At 35.4% G+C, this 20,861-nt stretch overlaps 1 protein-coding gene across 4 annotated transcripts in view; it reads right to left on the bottom strand.

The window, feature by feature from the left end:
• The window catches only part of LOC141949452 (connector enhancer of kinase suppressor of ras 2-like), a 212,909-nt gene that overhangs the window by 65,083 nt on the left and 126,965 nt on the right, over positions 1 to 20,861 (bottom strand). For 3 of the 4 annotated variants that reach the window (XM_074883088.1, XM_074883090.1, XM_074883089.1), the window contains exons 9-10: positions 8,236 to 8,382; positions 35 to 168 (exon numbers count right to left, since the gene is read on the bottom strand). In XM_074883088.1, coding sequence (XP_074739189.1) covers positions 35 to 168; positions 8,236 to 8,382 — 281 coding nt within the window. The remainder of the gene's footprint in view (positions 1 to 34; positions 169 to 8,235; positions 8,383 to 20,861) is intronic. The other variant, XM_074883091.1, reaches the window with a different exon arrangement.

Raw genomic sequence — 20,861 nt, 5'->3', positions numbered from 1 at the left:
TTTCAAAACCTCACATTCATTAGGACATAAGTACCTGGGGCCATAAAGTCCTGACATAGGAGACAGAATGAAAACATCCTGGAGTGCAGAGTTCTCCATTTTTGAGGATATACCCATTGTACTTGTTGGTGTTGTAGAACTGCTTGTTGGACTGGTTGGAATTACAGGCTGTAAAAAAAAAAAAAAAAAAAGCACATGAAGAATAAATTAATATTTTCTGTGCTACAAGTAACAATGAAGCCAATGTGCATAACTTTAAGAATCTTGACCTCTTTTTTTGGATTAGCCATTGTTTTGAATTACTGAAGTTTCTGCTAAAAAGATGTCTACTGAAACACTGTTTTACCAAAGAGTTCAAGACTAGTTACAAAAGAAACTAATAAAAGACCAGTGAAATTAATTTAAAAGCCAACTCATGGGAAAATCTGAGACTTAGAATCAAAATATGATATTTTAACCAATGCAGAAAATCAATTACATGGGGATGAAGGACATACACTATTAAATGCCATTAATACAAAAATTAATTACAGAACTCTGTACTTGTACTTAATGAAAGTGTTCATAACCATAATGTTGGTTTCAGCAGAAGATTTATTGTTAACAAGGACAGAATACCTTGATTTTTTTCAAGAAAACAGAATTCATAGTCATCTAATGTTTCTTATTTTTTTTACTGAATCCATAGGTGTGATGATTCTACCATCAAATATAGGTTCTATAATGACTAGCAATGAAATAGAAATTAACCTAAACAGTAAATATGAGAATCATAAATATTAAAAGTATTAATAAAGTATGGGGGTCTTTGAGGATATATTTTTTTTAGTTTTTAAATGAAGTTAAACATGTCTTTTTTTCCTCAAATGCCACAGGGAAGCTCAAGTCAATAGCTATAAGGACTACAACCAAATATTCTGTGCAGGATACAAAGATATATACACAAAGAATATTTTTCAACCGAGGAACAGTCTGTATTTATGTTCAAGAAATAGAAAGTATTTTTATTTAGTGTCATTGTTTAAATTTTTTTATATGAAAAATTCCCATTCAAATACAAAATTGTGCTTAAATAGATACAACTAATTTTCTACAGGTGGAAGGAAAAGAGTGACCTAAAAATTGGGTGAAAGCTACAAAGGAAAATTATAACATTTTTCTAAATACAAGGTTTTCTATCTTCTAGAGAGAAACACTGAAATTATTTTTATGTGATTCAAAAAGTAAAAGCAATCCTAAATACCAAAAAAGGATGTTTTTTCATGAGAATATTGGTCTGCATAAGGGCCCAAATGATACTACTCTTCTATGCTTATTGTTAAGTCTCTTATACTCCAATCAAATGTCTTAGAGTTTTTTATATTATCAATATAAATAGATAAGAAGTGACTGCCAAAGACAAGAATCATTCACTAGTTACTTTCTCATATCTTTGGAAATTAGGACCTACTGCCTTATACACAGTATCAGCCACTACATTTAGAATACTACCATCATTTCTGCAGTTTTGGTGTGGCAGTATTAGTAAAGAGACTAAATATCAGATATTCTAGTAATCCCACAACTTACCTGCAACTGGATACGGTTTCCCAGGAGTCAAAACATAAATTATCACCATCACAGAAAGACGAGCAGAAACTCCATTTCAGAATCAGAAAAGAAATTCCCTATACCAAGTCTCTCATGAATAATTGTTTTTCAATTGTATACTCAGTGGTTGTCAAGGTTCCAGGTTAGTCAATGAAGTTGACAATAGGAAAAAAGGGTGGGGAAAGATAATATGACTGTTCAATTTGCCCCCAAAGGAGGTGATATCCATGCTATTCCTGATAGATTTTAAAAAATCTAACCTTATAGCAGTGTAATCTTTTCTGCTTTCCATACCAGAAAGTGAGAACTTTCCTTTTCACTTTTCCATGACTTTTAATTTTATTTTACATTCTGAATACTATCTGTTTCCCCTTATTTTGGCTAGAAAACAAGAAAAACTCCCTAATTCTTCCACTATAGGGCTTGTTTTCTAAAACACTAATGAATTGTAGTGTGCGCTGTTCTTTCTCCAACTGATTAGACTATGTGTACCCAGTGTATACTCGGTTTACTCAGTACCCAGCTGAGACTGTACTAACACTGAATAAAGCACAACAATTATTTCACTTATCTTGTGGTTTATATTCCTATTTATGTCTCTCAGTCAGGTATTTGAGTTTCTTCCAACATGACATTCAGCTTTTCTTTACTGTAATTTCCACACTATTTGGAATTATTGCCGTATTATTCAGCTGCTACATTCTTTAAAACTACAGTTGATTATTTCCAAGAAGAATACTTTACACTTGTCCCTCTTTAATTTCATTACATTTTTAGAGCTTTTTCCTAGTTTTCCAAACCAGAATTTCCAAATTTTTAATTACCAACCCAGACTCCATTGCATTTGCAGACCCTCCTGGTTTAGCACTGTATGCAAATTTAGTAAGCAGATCCTTCAGGTTGTCAGGAAAACATGGAACAAAGCCACAAATATCACCTATCCATTGAATACTAAATGATACGTCCTTTGTTAGTGAACCATTAACAGCTATTTATTAGGCAAGGTTATCCAATAATTTTCCACCCATTCAATCTCAATTTCACATAGTCCTTAATTCTCTATGCCATACTTATGGGAATGTCATGAGAAAAGGTATTAATATCAGAGTAAGATATACAGCTTATCTCCTACCTACCAGACCAGTTAACTGCTCACATAAGAGCATTAAATCTGTTTAATGATTTCTTCATAATAAATTAATGTTGTTTTTACTCATCTGTTATCTTCCAAGTGCTCACAAAATGTTTGTGAATATTAAGTGACTGACTTATAATTCCCTGGCTCTTGCATTTCCTTCTGAAGACAAGCATTATCCTTCTGGTTTTTCTAACCTTACTGTAATTCATTCATCTTTCACAATTTCACAATAAATACATTTGAAAAATAATGGTCAATGGGAGTGCCCCACCCCCAAAATACCAGCTCTTCTTCTTGCCTTTTGGACTGGCATACTGTAAGAGCTCACCCACTGAGTTTACAGAAATACATGCTCTCAAAGCTCACTTTCCCTATATAAGGGTTCTAAGTTTTTAAGAAAATATACTGCTTCATGATTGCTCTCAGATAAGCTGTCTCCTGCCTTCTCCCTCTCAGCTTTATGTTATCCACCTTCTCTATGAGAAATACCTGTCTTCACAGTGCTTTCCAAGAATTTGCTGGCCATTATGTCTTTGGAACAATGCTTGTTTTGATCCCTTCCTCAAAGGATGCACCCAATCCAAATAAACCATATTGGGCGATTCTGCTAGTTACTCACAAGAAACCTTCACTCATCTGGCCTGGGAGTCTTTAATGAACTTTCTCCTCCTCTGTCATCATTCCAGCAAATATAATTCTTCTATGATCTGGAGCTTAGAGTGAAGGTAGCAAAGATGTATACCTTCACTGTGAGCACCAGATATGTCTGTGATATCAGATATGAAATTTCAGTGGTTTTAGCTATCTGCAAAACAGCACAAGGATCTTCTAATATTATTAAAACACTAGTTTAATAAGAGTATTTAATATAACATTTCAGTATTACACCAAGTCAAAAAAGGTAATTTTAATAAATAGTAAATATCATCTCAACCAGGACTATAAATTAAATGATGTAGTCAGGCCTTTAAGTCTTATATCTCAGTTCCAGTAAAATTACTTGAAGTGATTATGCTGACTGTGTGTGTGTACAAATGAATGTTTGATGAAGTGTGTGCAAATACACGCACAGATGAAAAAAACCCCAAGGAAAAGTTATTTGTTTATAGAAGACTTCTGAAAAGTGACACTTTAGGGTATCTGCTGTTGTTATTCAAAGTTTTTAATGAGAATAGCTAATTATCAGTAAAATGATTAAGCAATGCTGAAATACCAGAATAAAAATGAAAGACAAATGGTAAATTCAACACTCGTCAGAAATCAACAATTGTTTGCCAAACAGAAAAATTCAAACTGTTTCAGAAACAAAGTAGATTGCTGTGATTCTGTGTGCGTTTTGCAAATATTGGGGATAATTAAATATTGTATCTATTTTAAATGTGCTGTTCAAAACAACAAACATGACCCCAGTGCATCCTGCAAAAAACAGCAGGAGAAGATGCAGGAAGCTGGTAAAGCCCGATGGTACAGCAACAAGAGGCTTGAACATGGACATCCCTTACCTTTTGAGGGGGTATGAAGATTAAGGATGGGGTACTGAGTCTCTGCTTTCTCCCTTGAAGGAATAAACTCAATCCCCAGAATTCCCCTGATGGGTGAATTCACAGAAAACACACAGGCGTCACTCTTCTACATGGATTGCCTGTGGTAAGGGAAAATGGGGCTTTGTAACTGCGTATCACCCTATAAATTCCTATGGTGTGTAATTTTTGTCAGAATAGATTAAGTCATGCCAGTGATACAGATGACTAATTGGACAAGCTACTATTCAGAAAAATTACATGTTCAATAATACAAACGCTACTCACAATAAGAAACAGAACTCTCAATATTGCTGAGTATTTCTCACATACTGGTAAATTGGTATAGCTGTGCTGTAAAACAGCAGGTATGTTCTCAGTGTTTTCAGGTCTTGTGGGTTTTTACTTTTTTGAAACTTGAAATATACACCGTTTTTGATGTGTAAATAATAATTTTTCTCCTCAGAGCAAGAGAATACTATGAAATACATGTGAATACAACAGAAGTCAATAAAAGCACGAGTGGTATTAAGATGCAAAGAAAATGACAGATCACCATCTCCTCTGATACAAGACATTTAAGAGAACAGAACATGACTTATTTGCTGCATTTCCTTTGTCTGAGGTGTTAAGAGTCTTTCCTTGCCCAAGATATTTCTCACTCATAGTGAAGTAAATGGGCAGCACATAATTTCAGAGTTCATCTGACCAATTCTATCAGGGTACAGTACCTGAACTATGAACTGCAAACTGAATTGAGTGGTATACAAGAAGTGGTGTACACCAACTTGTTTTCCTTTTTTCACTCTACAAGCATCTGTTCTCATAAGGCTATAGAATTTTGTACGAAGCAACACCTTTCAAAATACATATGGTTTTCAAAATCTGAAATGAGCTACTTAGCTAGAATTATTCTGAAGGTACTTATAAAGCTGCAGAGCCTAATGTTTATTTTCTAATATGTAAGAATTATAAAATTGTCACTGTTGACATAAGCTTTACTACTCATGTCAGCTGACAGATTCTATCTCTCAAGCTAAATAATAAAATGTTTAATGTTCTGGATCAAGTAGTTGTAATAGGAAGGATTATTCCAATTAGAAAATTTCTGCAAATAAAAAGAAAAAAATACAATAAATGTTGTATTTTATTTGAATGAAGATGCTGGTATGCTCACTTTTCTAAAAAACAGAGCACTGTTTGCCATTGCAGATGAAAAAACCATTTTATATTGAGGGGGAAGATAATCACAGAGTTTAAAAATGAAAATAGTCTTCTAATATCACATAATGCCAACTAGAGACAAAATGAGAAAATGGTATGACTGACATGTTGTCTCACTGAAAGATAATTGTAGCATAAAACTTCGGCATATGTTAACATTCTGCTGCTGTTAATTAAGCATCAAGGGAAACTATATACAGCAAAGAAAAGCTACAATGAGACCAAGAAATAAATTTTATAAGGATTCACAGATTCTGTATCTTTAATAATTCATAAATTAACCATGTGGTATAATTTTAAACATAACTACTGTGGAAAAAATTATGAATAATACCTGTAAGTGCCTTGAACAATAACAGAGCGCATGATAACTTTTATTTTAAAAATTCCTGCTGCGCACCAACCTGAGTTAACAAATATTATTTCTGGCCTCTGAATTTCAGGTTCTTAAATCCTGCTTCCTTTGTTCCTCCCCTAACTATGTACAGCTTTTGCTTTGTTTTTACCAACTCTAAATCAGAATGGAAGAAATGCTCTGCATGTGTTATTTGTCATGGTGTGTTACATACGTGGATACATATATGGATCCATATAATGTAACACACCATGAAATATAACACATCCATATACGTTATCCTTTTTTGTGACAGTCTGACATTTACTGAATTGTCTTCACTCTTGATCTACTTTATCTGAGATCTTTTTCTACAGATTGTTGCTTAACTGATCATTCCATATCCTACATTCATGCAGCTGGTTACTTTTGTCTGAGTATAAAACCTTCTGTCTATGCTGAATGTATTCTGCTTATTTCTGAAAGTCTGTCAATAGCCTCTGACAGCCTCTGTTCTGTAAGAGCCAATTTAATCCATTAGTGGTAGAAAACTCCAGAAAAACAAATAAATAATCCAAGAAGCCTTCCTACCAATTCAACAAATTAAACTGATCTAGAGAGTCTAAAAAATGGCAAAGTCAAACAAAGGCAAGGACATTCTGCAGCCAAGAACAGGGAGAGGGAAGTGAGATCACTGCTTTCTAGTCCAGCAGCATCAAGCTGTTATGTCAGCTGTCCAGGAAACACAAGCTTTAGTATCATCTTGAAATTTAATCATGCTAGTTCCAAGTCATTAATGACAATAATAAATAATACTAGATCCAGGTGAGAACTGTAGGAAACAGGCAAAACAAAAACTGTGTCCTAAAACGTATCCAGGTCCTAATACTTGAGCTTGCCTCTGTGGCATGAAGACTAAAGACGACCTAAAAATGCTAAAGACGACCTAAAGTTGGTTTTCAACATCTTTTTATTTTCCAAAGTGATTTACGTTTTTACTTAAATCCCTTACAACACTATTCTCTAACAGAAGAAACATATCCTATGAGGATGACACTTAAAGCACCGTTTGATCCTCAGGGGCTCTTGTGTTCTGGGTCATCAGGAGAAGACATATCACAAAAATAGAAACAGTTGATAATTCCACAAAAATAGCTTGGTGCACTTGCACTTATTTGGCTACCATGACAAATGTTGGCATGTTTTGTGGAAAATACCATGCCACGTATACAGTACATATTGTTTTCACACTGACAAAACTTCCAGAACTAGTGCTGCTTGGGAATTATGATCCTTGAATGTACTAATATAAAGAGAGGATCTCTGTAGAAGCTCTGTTGCAAATGCATTTCCATTTTGCTCTCCCTGGAGGCTTCAGACGAAGTTCACAAGTAGATACATAAACATCTTGCTAGAGCAAAGAATGTTTGTTATTCCTGCACCCTTATGGCAGAAAAATCTGAAGAGTTCTGAATCTCCTCTGGGTGTTATAATGCCCCTTTCCTCTCCCCCAGAGGTAAACCCAAGTGTCAGCACTCCTGAGCTTCAAGGATTACACAAACTCCTTAAGTGAAGCAGCTGCATAGGATTTAGGGACTGAAAGACTCAGGAAGTCCCAGGTGGGAAGGAAATTTGCCTGGATAGGCTTGAAGGGTTTGCTTTGTTTTGTTAACTTAAAAATTATTCAGAAACAAATTGATGTATCATGTGGTCCAAACAAAACAATGCTGTGAGGTTTGCACATTATGAAAGTTATTACAGGATATTATATAGTATTAAAGATAAACATGCATAGTTACTAATTTACTCAAAAAACTTGCCTTTAATAATGACATTTTACATTCAGTATTTTTACAGAGAGTCAGTTTCTCCTACATACGTTGATGATGTAGGAAGAACCAGCTGTGATGTTCACAAATTATTTTTTTATATCAACAGGTTTTCAAGGAGTAAATATGCAGAAAATATCAGAGGTTCTATTAGCATTGCTACCAAAAACTCAAACTTGATGAGAGATGTGGAACAGAAGCAGACTTTTCCTGAAATTTAAAAGGTCTGACACGCTTGATTACAAACAAGTAGTTTTGACAGACTGTGAAATAATGGAAACAGCGAGGCAGTGTTGCCTCTGCCAGTCAAAACAAGCTACTGAACCTTAGGCTGCCTTGTTCTTCAGTAACACCATCTGTAAGCGTTCTTTCCTTTTATGAGTTCCTGTGGCTCCCAACTTCACAAAAAAATAAGGAGGAAAACAATCTCATTGACACATACAGTATTGCCACACATATTTATCTCAGCACCTTATTTCAGAGGAATTTGGGACTTTTTAGAGGCTCCTGTTCCTTTCACTGCAAAGAGAAATTCTAGTGTTTTCTCCTGAATAAAGCAAAGGATTTACCACAGCACGAGCATTGCAACAGCCTTCTTACCTGAAGTGCAAGAGGCTTCCACCTCACATTCTTCAGAAGGGCAGGAGCAGAAACCAGGGTATTCTGTGGACGTTTTTTCAAGGTTAAAATCACTCCATTTGGGTCTTCCCGCAATGCATTTACTAGGTTCTTTAACTGCCAGCCAACCTAAGGAAAAATTCCATAACTGAAATTTGAAAGCTTTCCGTTTAACTTTAAATGTGAAGGAAGTCTTCCATTAATTGAAAAGGTCTATGACAGCCTACTCTTTGCAAACATAAGCAGTTTTTATAAACTCTGATTACTTTTATTGGACTGAAATGATGCTGCTGAAGCTGGATTTTTATTTATCTGTTTCTCAACAAAATAAGGCGTAAGTGAACACTGTTTCCCTTTTAATAATTTTAAGATCACTGTGCATTTTAAATCAAATGATGAGGACTAGAAGTCATGAAATAATTTCAGTCTGGATCCTGAGTTGAAACAGGCACTGCTGAGGAGGAAGACAGACTATGCTATAGCAACATATGTAACATATATGTAACAGCTCTAAGATCCTAACTGAAGATAAATGATTATTTACTTGATTTATCTATACAGCCACTGGATAGAGTTGAGTAATTCAAGTTATTAGAAACTGTGAACACAGCCATAAAAAAGAACGTTACTAGGACTGAAAGGATTTTATATGTTCAGCTCACAAAAAGCTACTTAGAGACATTTCTTAATCTTCTTGATTATTGAAATATGAATTTAGCATGAACAGTTTATACATGAAAACATAAAATGTTTTTTTATGGGACTTTTTTTTTAAATGGATGTTTACACTATCTATTATTCTGAATGGTCGAAGAGGTTTTAAAACTGAATAATAATATAAATGACAGTATATAAAGATGTTTATGATAAAAGTAGTTTCTTGCACATTTAAGTGCTGCTGAATTTCTATCCATATTTCCACCCACAGGCACATGAGAAAAAAAAAAATTAAAAAAGGGCATCAAAAGAGTCAGATATGTAAATTCAGAAATGAAAGTCAAATTCATAAAAATTCACATTTTTCTAAACTTCAACCAATTTTTCTCCCAAGTTACACCACTGAAATCAATGGAATTGTACTAGTTTAAATAAGAGAATAAATTTGGCTCCATTCAGCAGTCCTTTTGCCCTTCCTATGTGCAACTGATGTATTAGTTTGTTCACTATGAATAAAATAAGAAGTTCCTACCACTTAGCACTTCCCAGTGAATTATCATTAAAGTTGCTTTGCCCTATTTCCTGAGTAATGTTATTATTAAAGAAGTTTCTTTAATATTAAAGTCTCAAAAAATGTATCCTCTGTAACACTCAAATTAGTACTGATAGACAGGAAAGTATCACAACGCTTCTAGAATTTGCTAAGATTCACTCCTAAAGCTTGTATTTTTTTGTCAATATGTACTTGTGACCTGATCTGGATAACCAGACTTACACCACAAATTTTGAAATTTGTCTCTCTTCCACTAGCGTCAGAAAACCTAAGCATACAGTTTCTCACACCTAACCTTAGCCCCAGGTCCCAAGGGCTAAGCTATTGCCTCCATTTAGTCTCATCTTGTTATTTTCAGGAAGTATACCAAGGATCTCGCTGAAGTCACTCAAATGACAAGAACATGCCTACCTAGAAAGGAAATACTGGAAAGTGTGTCACTCGCAGGTGACAGGTTACTGGTTCCCATTCAGCTCTGGGAAGCAGCAAGGCACGTGTAGGTATTTATAGGGAGGGCTGTGGAGGATTCTCCTAGCCTGACTTATTTGCTGCTTCTCCTATTCACACATGATTTCTAGCTTTGCCACTCAAGGAAAGTTTATAGGTGCAGGGTGGACTCTCCACTTACCCTTTTAAATATTGCATCCTTTTAAAGACACCTCTTGAGTCAGATTTTAGTTTGAACACTGATGGTTACTTCCTCCCCACAGTTCTGCTAAACAAAGCAGTATGGATCCAATCCTGTACAGAATATTGTTTGCAAAAGACTATTTCTTTCACAGAAAGGCTGAGCCCCCAGTACCTCTAAAAGTGCCTGTATTAAATTATTCCCTTCATTTTCTGTTCCAAACTTGGCAGATTTTTACAGTAGTAATAAATGACCATAGTAAAGACCTGTCATAAATGTTATAACTACCACAAGTCTTAAGCCCTCGTGTCAAGCAGATCTGTACTGAACAGGAATTAGAATGCTGAGTCTGTACAGCAGTTCTCCAGACGCAACCTTACTGAGGCCAAACTGCAGAGTCTTAAACATAAACATTTAAGAATGAAAAGTTTAGGGAATACAAGAGCAGGAACTGTACAAGTATATGCAAGCATTAAGTGCTGTTGTATTTGCTATGCTTTTTGACTGACTACGTTTGACCTGTCAGAGTTCATTATAACATTTTAATCATAATTGCCCTCCTGACCAAAGTGTGTGTTCCCACTGCTATTAAACAAACAAGAAAAAAAAAAAATTAGGTGCTCAAAATCAGAGCAGTCTACATATATCACCACATTATAACACGTATAGTTTACTTCCTTTTAGAGGATGATAATATCTGATTACACATGAAGGTGGAGGGAAAATAATAAAGGCAACCTTGAAGAGATTTCAATTAAAATCCTCTTAGAAAGGCTGAGGAGAAGTTGGGATATAAACTGTAAGATTCTAGCCTGTCTCCACAGTGGGCCAAAGCCAGAATCCCAAGCGTGAACATTTGGCTTGGAAAGCACTGCAAAATGTGTCGTAATTCTAAAAAAGGATTTTAATAGCTTTTTAAAGTTCTATTCTATTTTTAATGTTGCTGTTCTATTGAAAACTTTCTAAAAATGCACCGGCCACAGGAAAGCAGAAAATGGTAGCAATTATAAACAGGCCACAGCCAAACAAATCCAAATATGTCAGCTTGCATTCCAAACGAGCTCTTCTAGTTTGTGCTTTGTTTATAAAATGACAGAGGCTATATATTTTTTTTACTCAATTATAGAATTAAAAATGAACTATTTTTGATTTTTATAGATTGATGTAATTTTCAGAATGCTGAAATCTTTAGAGTTCCATGAGCTCCTTTTAGAAAAGTATGATAAATAATTAATTTAGTGATAAATTATTCCAAGGAGAACCTTAATGACAAAACCATTAAATACCAAGATCTATTAGAGAACAGTCTGCAGTCATTACTACTAGGCGATGATAAAATGCTCTTAGGAATTTGGACACGTTATTAGAAATTGTAGTACTAAAAATATCTTTGAAAAAATAGAAGTCATTACAGTGGATTAAAAAATCTTAGTTGAAAACCAGTCCTTGAGACAGATTTTGACATTTATTCTTAAAGAATCAGTCTTTAATAGCAATTACTAGCTTCTAGCTATAGTAAGATGTATTCAGCAAGCAAAAGGGTATTTTGCTCTTTTAACATTTTTAGCATATACATTCAGTTAATCAGATTACACGATATGGGTTAAGATATTTCACCCAGTAATGGAAGTTAACATTAAAATTAGGCTCATGAAGGTAAAAAAAGACTAATATGATACTTTTTTTATTTTCCCAAATAAATGAAATTGGAGCAATTGGGATACCCATTACATTCAAATCAACAAATTCAGGAGGACATGATTATGTCACCTTTGCACATCATTTGCACATGCTCTAGTCATGGTGCAGTGTTCTCTGCTAAATGTATTTGCATATTGAAATATAGTGCACTACTTTTTATCTCTTTATAAACCAGGCCTACAAAACTTATAATGTGGAAAGCCACATGCCTGCTGTAGTCTTACTTTATAGCTCTGAGAACATACAAAATACAGTCAGGTGCCACCATGAGAATTGCTACCACAGTGATACACAGAATTTGTAAAAAGATTAGAATCACAGAAACTTTGATATTTACTGACTTAAAATGCTTGACTTTTTAATTTTAGCCAAAAATACTTTTTAAAAAAAAAATTTAGATGCTAAATATGGAAGAAACCTAGAAGAATGCAAAACAACTCACTGAAAACAGCAAGAGGCAGGCAGAAGTTTAAGATTTTGGTGGCTTACACTTAGGATTACTCTAAACAATAATTTTTATTGGTTTGTAAGTTCTCAGTGTGGAAAGAAGGGCTCCAGGGAAAAAATTCTGTACTACTGCCTACATTAAAGGATTTGTTAGTTTTCTCATAGAAAGTGCAAGCCAGATAATTAGTGGAAACTGCAAAATAGAACAACTTTAAAAATAACAGTTCCAAAAATATTAATCTCTATAACATGAAATTGCTTTACCATAAAAGTATAATGATATAAATATCCACAGTGCTGTAGTGATTTTGTATACCTAAACCCAATAATTTTGTAGCTGGGACTGCATAACTAATTTGTTCAGAAAAACATAACTCATTTTCATTAACCAACAGTAAACTAGTGTGTTTCCTAGTTCTTTAGAGCCTCCCTATATGGATTTTTTGCCTTCTCATTTAGATCTAGATTTGTTTGAATGGGATTTGGAATGCATACTACCAGCACTAGGGATTTTGGCATTTCTATAAATCCAAACTCTGTTCATGCTGGACAAGCACTTTTTCTCCTTTTTTAAAATAAAGGCTACCCGGTCAATGATAACCCACTGATTATCTGTATGAAAAACAAACTAATACAAAAAATTCTTAATGTTACAGACACACAGACAAAAAGACTGAAGAAAACACAAACCGGTGCATTTGTGGATAACTGCACAGGCATTAATTGCATGATATATTCGTCTATTAAAAGGAACTGAAAACCAGCTCAACTGTTGAACATGATGGTGCTTATCAAAGGATTCCAGTAGTCAAAACCACCACAACAGTTATTCACCTCCATGCCAATTTCTTCAAGACATATGATACATATTGGTTATGGTACACATTTAGAAGACACAGCTCAGATAGTGGAACTAGGAGTGTCTAGTGGGTAGAATACCTATATTCCTTTCTCTGCTTTCCCTGAAAATTCTGGGGATAAAGCAGAAGCATGGTTCCTCAGTTCCTTCACTGCCTTATCAAACCCTAAACATCTATCAGGACTCTGAAGAATTAAAAAGTTCTAAGAAATGCAAAAATACAGAGTACACCTCACAGAAGGAAGGTAGGTTACACCTTAATTTGTTTGTGAGACTTGTGCATATTTTACACACTGTATCATATGCCAGCTTTAATATTACCTAGGATGGAGAGACACAGCACATTAACTAAACAGGAATTTAAGAACTACCTTGATCTGAAAATCAACTGTACGCAATATTTTCGAAATATTAGAACATACTATATTGCACATCACCTGAAAACAAGTATTTCTGCTTTGACTGCAGTAACCCTTACATGAACCAGGACAGATGTTTCCCCTCAAGGCTCTTCAAATACATAAGCAAAGCCATCTGGATACTTATTTGAACCTTAAGAGTATGACCTCTTTTCATATTTGCATTTAAAAAAAAAAAAAAAGAGGCTTGTGTAAATTCAACTTTTTGTTAAGGAAACAGGCTATCTTCCTTTCGTATTTTAAGTCTATAATTCACTTTGCCTCATTAGGGAAATTAATCAAGGGAATTGGTTTGATTAACATGGAAATCAGAAAATATTATTAGACAAAAATGTGCTGGAAGATCATAAGACTACTTTCTGTCACTGCATGGGAAGCTTATCATTAACACCTGTAGCTGATTCACTCTTCTTATTAATATCTTAACTGTTACTAATAATTGATGATGGAAAAACAAATGTTCTCCTATTATCGTACATAGTTATTTTCATTAACTAATGGAGAAATAGAGCAAGATTCCAAGAAGATGTAAGATCTGCTACTGGAAGACATGCATTACTAAGCCTTTTTGAAAGGCAGAATCCTGAGAACAAGTAACATGTGGCAATTTGTTTGGAAACAGAATGACATCTTTAGGGGGAAGAAGTTGTAATTCTCCTGACATCTTTTGTCTTTCCTTTTCCTACTTGTATTTCACAACGCACAATGTGCTGAAACACAGATGGTGTGACCTGACACTGCATTTACAGATTTACCTCCATCTAAAACGAGCTCTCATTAAGACTCAAATTTACAATTCAATAAATATACTCCTAGGATATTAATTTAATAAATATCTTAACACCAATAAATTAGTGCTGAAATTATTTAATTGTGCCAGGGGTTCTGACACACTTAAAGCATGTAATTTGACAATGAACAGTGCAAAAGGGTATTAGGCTGCTGATCATGTATTTAGAATCACAGAACAGTTTGGGATGGAAGGGACCTTTGAAGGTCATCTAGTCCAGCCCCACTGCAATGAGCAAGTTGCTCGGAGCCCCGTCCAACCTGACCGTGAATGTCCCCAGGGATGGTGCATCACCACCTCTCTGGGCAACACATTCCAGTGTTTCACCACTCACATCATAAAAAAATTCTTCCTTATATCTAGTCTAAATCTACCCTCTTTTAGTTTACAGCCATTACCCCTTGTCCTATCGCAACAGGCCCTTCTAAAAAAGTCTGTTCCCATCCTTCTTATAAGCTTCCTTTAAGTACTGAAAGCACAGCATCCATCATTCCAAAGAATAACCTTATCAAGTATGGGTATGTAACTAGATTAGTTAAAAACAACAGCTATTTAGAGATAACCTGACAAACATGTTACACCACAAAGCAAAGGTGTTAAATCTGAAAGAGCCCTTCTAGGCTACTACCTCCATTTCTTTACTCTTCTACATAGCTGCAGGCTACTATAATGTAATCATTTTCATCAGCTCCTCAAACACCATCTTAGACAGACCTCTGGAATTCTACCAGATTTACTTACAGATGTTTGTATGGATGCTTGCTCTTACACAACATTGTTTTTTACCTTAAAGAGTTCTTTCTCTTTAGCTTCTGTCTGTTAAGGAAGAGGAATTCTGTCTCCGATCTAGCTGGCTGGGTTAACCAAATTGAAATCCTTAAAAAAAATTCTCTTCATATGAGACAGATGATACATTTTCTTTTTTAGTCATTATATTTTTTTAATGTTCATATGTAACTTCACACCTTTAATGACTGTAAATGACCCGAACATCACACAGTATTTCAGACAAGATATTACCAATGTCAAGACAATGGCATTAAAACTATATTTCTCCTGGAAACCTGTTCCTGATTAATTCCAAGTTCATCTTTGCCATTTTCAGTCACATCACTTCTATGGCGCTCAGTTGATTTGGGATTAATTACTACATTCTGACTTCTGGAGTCTTGCCAGTTGCTCCTGAATAACATCTAGCTTTCAACAGGAATTATTACTAAAAGCATTATTATTGCTCTCTGTCCCATCAAATGACCTTCAAATACTAATCCTCAAAAAAAAGTTTTCATTTTTCTGAAAAGTCTGTTTTTCCTAGTTTATCAAACACATTGCTCTACAGAAGTAGATCAAATATTTTACAGGTGGTCAGGCAGCTAGATCAATACTTATTTGAATCTGCAATATTTCTGTTGTCTGAAAAATTATCAAACGTAGAATGTTAACACAATTTAATACTCACAAATTTATGCTGCATTTCACCTAACTTGCCACTTTCCTTCATGTCTGTAGTTAGCCTTTGCTCTCTAAATCACCTACTAAATCTTGTGAAGTATTGACTAGTAAAAGTTTTGCTTCTTACATTTCCCCAGCATACAGTGTTATCCTAAAGCAGACAATTCATTAAAAATCCTTGGTTAGGGACTTGCAATTGAAAGTTTAAGTCTCTTCAGTAAACAGACACGTAGATGATTTGGCATTAAATTATCCAACTTTGCTTTCATCCTGAATATGTATATACCTATATATTTGTTATGACTGTTGTTTTGTTCTATGTTAGATACTATCCTTTTCATGGAAAACTGAAAGAAACAAGTGTTTCTTGGCTAGTGACTATTGTAGCTTTAATTTTAGCCTATTTTCACTGCACGACAGTCCCATTTCTGTGACTAAAGAATCATGTCTCATATATAAGACAGCTTGAAATAAATGACAATATGAAATTTACTATTTCAACTAAGCAGCAGAAAATATACTACCCATGGAACCTAAGGTGTAATTATTAATTTTGCAAACAAATAAATGTGCAGTGGCATACTCAGCACTTCTGTATAATTTTATAAGAGAGGAAGTAAAAAGTCTAAAAGGCACTGGCAGAACTAGTGCCTGTTGTTACTGTAGGGAAAAATAAAGAGTGAGTGTGGTAGTACTTTAGAATGTATAATTTATTCTTAAAGTTTCTTATGCTGTTTTATTAAAATCTAATAAGCAAGAAGGACAAGCACAAAAGCAAATAAGGAAATTGGATAATGATTAAATGATCTTAACAGCCAGTGGTGAATCGCCTGATTTAATTAATTTCTAGCTTAAAGTACTATTATTCTTTCTTTGATCTTTATAATTGTATTGCAGAGTGCTCCTTAGTTAGACCAGATTCCACATAGGAAGTCTTTTTTTTCTAACTCTGTCAATTGTTGCATTATATAATTTGTAAGCTGCTTTCCTTTGATACTTTCTGAACTTTTTCTTTTTTTTTTTAAACTCTCAAGTACATTGAAAAGTTATTTTAAAAGTAAAGTAAAATAAGTGGCATTGTTTTGTTAATATTTTTAATATATTTGTTAATATAACTGGTTTCAGGGGGAAAATGTATTAATATAGCCACCTCTTGGCTATCTGATATTTCTTAGTTAATACAGATAATGCTTTATATAAAATGAGTATATTAATTGTAGGTAATAAGAATAATTTTGAAAACATACAGCCAAAATATTCTACTTACATCAGTCCCAAAATGCTTACCTCCACACATCCAGCAATTCAATGGGACTGGCACTGACAGCTTACTTAGTCCTCTGCTATTGCTATACAACCCCAGAGAAGTGCCTCCAGGATTAGAAATGCCATTTTCTGTGCTGACTCCACTCAAATGCAGGGACAACTATTTCCAAGTCTACATCTTCTTAAACCTGTTTAAAAACTTACTCCTCTCACAGTTTCTAAACAGATAATGATTCTTCTCTTAAAATGGACTTCCTGATGGAGTCAAACTTAAATTGAAATAACAGTGGGGTTTTCTTAAGGAAAAAATAAAAGTGTCCTCTTAGTTTCATTTTTGCCTGTGTATGAATGAAAAACGAACACAAGCCTCAAAAAGAGTAAAGAGCTAGTTGGTAATAGCTACATTAATGTAGTCTCATTTGTACTCTTTTACCACAGGAGTACTGCCCTACCCATGAATGAATGCTTTCACCAGACAGCTCTGCAACTCAGTGTTAAATATGCAAAATATTACAGTTGGGAATTTAAAGAGGTTGCTGAGGAGGGTCATGCGTTAGGATGACAAACTGGAAGTGCTCAAATTATCAAGCTTACAAAAAAAAGAAGTGAAGAGGTAATTTGATTGCATCCTGAAAATACCTAAATGAGAAACCTGCTTTCCAGTCTGATGGATAAAAATACATCAAGATCAAAGGACTAGAAGCTTGTGCCAGACAAATGTAGACTACAAATAAATTGACTTTTTTTTTCCAGCAATGAGAATAATTAACTACCGGAAGAATTTATTGCAGGTTGTGGGAACATCAATGCAAGTTTTAAAACTCAAATGATCCTATTAAATGAGTGAATATGAATTTATCTAGAAAATACATTGGCCTAGTTCAGATTAAATGATACCAGTAGTCAGTTACAGGACTGGAATTTATCAAAAGAGATCCATATTTTCTCTAATCAGGAAAGTATTTTCACTAGTGGCAATACAAAATTCCTCTATCTAATCATCTTCAGAACAGGTTCTTTCAAAAGACATTGTGTTGAACTGTATTTATATTTGATAAACAACCAAAATGCTACAGAAACTTTAATCTTAAGAAAATGTCTTTGTTAGAACAACAAAGATAAAATCTGTTGGATGCAGAATCTCTGCAGAATACAAATATCTGAAGAAAGTCTATTTCTGCATTTTTACACTGTATAACTTAACATGCTTTTTATGAAAGCATGGAGACTTCCTTACCAATGAACAGGTAAAAGCAGGAATAAGAAATAACATGAACACTTATAGTTTTATTACCTAGGCTTTTAATGCTTTACATAGAGTCTCTATGGAAAACTAACTGTAGACTGTAGATTTCACTGGATACATATATTGTAAATACTATTTTAACTATCTATCTTGAAAGTTCTGTAACAATCCAGGAAGTATTTAGGATACTAAATGCAATAATTTGCCTCTTCACAGAGCAATGCTAAATGCTTCATATGAAATGAACTGAACAGAATGATACATTAAAGAAATAAAGAAACACTACAGTTCTTTCAGCTCCAGAACAAGGTAAAGGGGAAAAGCAAACCATCATAACTGGTTATAAATCAATGCAAACTTCTGCTGCAATTTCATTTCAGAAGGAATGAAGATGTGACATTTAACTTAAAGTGAATAAAATATTGAATGGAAGAAAGCAAGCAAGCAAGCATTTAATCTCCAGTCCAGAAATCAAACTAAAAGTAGAAATGGCACTACCAACTACCAGACAAGAAACACAGCTGGAGAACACTGTGAGAGAAGTGAGAAGTACAAAGCAGCTGAACAAGCAAGCTTTGGCTAGGTATAATTTCAAACTGCTTTGTATTTTTCTCTTTTACAGTTTTACATCTACTAGCACTTGCTTTTGCTAAGCTGTGGAGTCAAAGGCTGGTATATGAGGAAGGGTTGGGTTTGTGTGCCGGGTGAGCAGAACAGTTTACAGCTCTGAAAAACCTGTAAGACCAACGGAGATATACAAGCCTTTCTTTTGTAAGGTTACTCAACTGCCCCCCCAGACATTCATTTCTAATGGGTTACACCTCATTTTATGAGCTGGTCTTGCTAGTATTAAAATATTGACTACATGGAAATTTAATGAGCTGTTGCCTTTGAATTATTCTAGTCCACTAATGGAAATAATGGTAATGATATTAATCACCACAACTTGTGATATTTTGGGTGAAGAAGGAACAGAGCTAAGTGTAGCTTGCTGCAAGACGTACCAGAAGTGGCTTAGAGGGCACACTTAAACATCAAAGGGATACTTAAAACATTAAAACTTCCAGTCCATGAGGGGAAGAGGGTTGGACATATACCTCTGAAACATGTGAACACTCCATATTACTGTCTGAATTTCCAAAGTCACAGTGAAGACAGAATGAGACTTTCCCAGGCATTTCAAAGGAAGAATAAATTTCCAAAAGAAACAGCTTGCCATTTATCGCTTTTCTTAGCTTGATATAAACTTCAGAATGAATAATTAATAGTGGGGTTTTTTTAGAAAAAGGTATTTTATGCCACTTGACTCAGCTGTTGGTACTGCCCTTAAATGGAAAGGGATTGCAAGTATCACACACCTTGGGCCTGTTGCAATAACACACATGGAAAGAGATGCTATCCAGAAAGCCAATTATGAATTGAATGAGGGGATTTCACCTATGGGAGTAAAGATTAAATCAGGTCTATCACTTGAAAAGTATGTTTGATGGAGAAAGCCAGTCTAATGCATATTTCAACTTGTAACTGACAACTCATAAAACCCCTCTAATATAGGTAAGAGCTGCATGTTGCATTAACATTTAAAGTGTGAATTAATGTTATACTTCTTTTCAAGGGAAAATATTTGCTGTCTAATCATAAGATTTTAATAGTCATATTTTCATATTTCCACCTGTTGTGGTTTGAGCCCAGAGGAAAACTGAGCACCAGGCAGCCCCTTTCTCACCCCTTCCCCCTCAGGAATGGGGAGGAGAAAATAAAGCAAAACGCTCCGGAATCAAGATCAGGATAGGGAGGTATGAGTCACCCATTATGGTCATGGGCAAAAGACAGACTCAATAGGGGAAGAGAAAGAACTTTGATTTAATTCAAACACTAACAACAACAACAACACTTAACAGACATGGTAAGAGAGTGAGAAGCATTATCACATCTTAAAAACACCTCCCCCCTCTCCTGCCTTCTTCCCGGGCTCTGCTTTGCTCCTGATTTCTCTCCTTCTTCCGCCTCAGCGGTGCAGGGGGCAGGGAATGGGGGTTACAGTTGGTCCACTGCTCCTTCCTCCTGGGGGCAGTGGGGGGGAACTCCTCACATTCTTCCCCTGCTCCAGCATGGGCTCCCTCTCCCAGGAGACAGTCCTCCATGAACTTCCTCTGACGTGAGTCCTTCCCACGGGCCGCAGCCTTTCCCGCGCTGCTCTGGTGTGGGTCCCTCCCCTGTGTTGCAATCCTCCCAGCGTCAAACTACAACAGCAGGGCCTTCTTCCCAGAGAGTCCCGGCCTCCTTCAGGTGCAGTCACCTGCTCTGGCGTGGGGTCCTCCACGGGCTGCAGGTGTCATCTGCTCCACTGGTGACCTCTGTGGGCTGCAGGGCACAGCCTGCCCTCTCACCACGGGCTGCAGGGGGGTCTGTGCACTGGCACACCTCCTCCCCTTCCTTCTCCTTTCTTCCTCTGACCTTGGTGTTTGCAGAGGTCTCTCCTTCACAGCTCCTCCTCACAACTGCAACTCCTCCTCCCAGGTTCCCCTTCTTAAATACGTTATCACAGAGGTGCGGCCACCATCACTAATTGGCTCGACCTTGGCACAGA

This window comes from Strix uralensis, chromosome 13, assembly GCF_047716275.1.
Source record: "Strix uralensis isolate ZFMK-TIS-50842 chromosome 13, bStrUra1, whole genome shotgun sequence".
In the NCBI taxonomy this organism is placed as follows: Eukaryota; Metazoa; Chordata; class Aves; order Strigiformes; family Strigidae; genus Strix; species Strix uralensis.
Note: the sequence above shows the minus strand (reverse complement) of the source record. Positions and strands in the feature narration are given on the sequence as shown.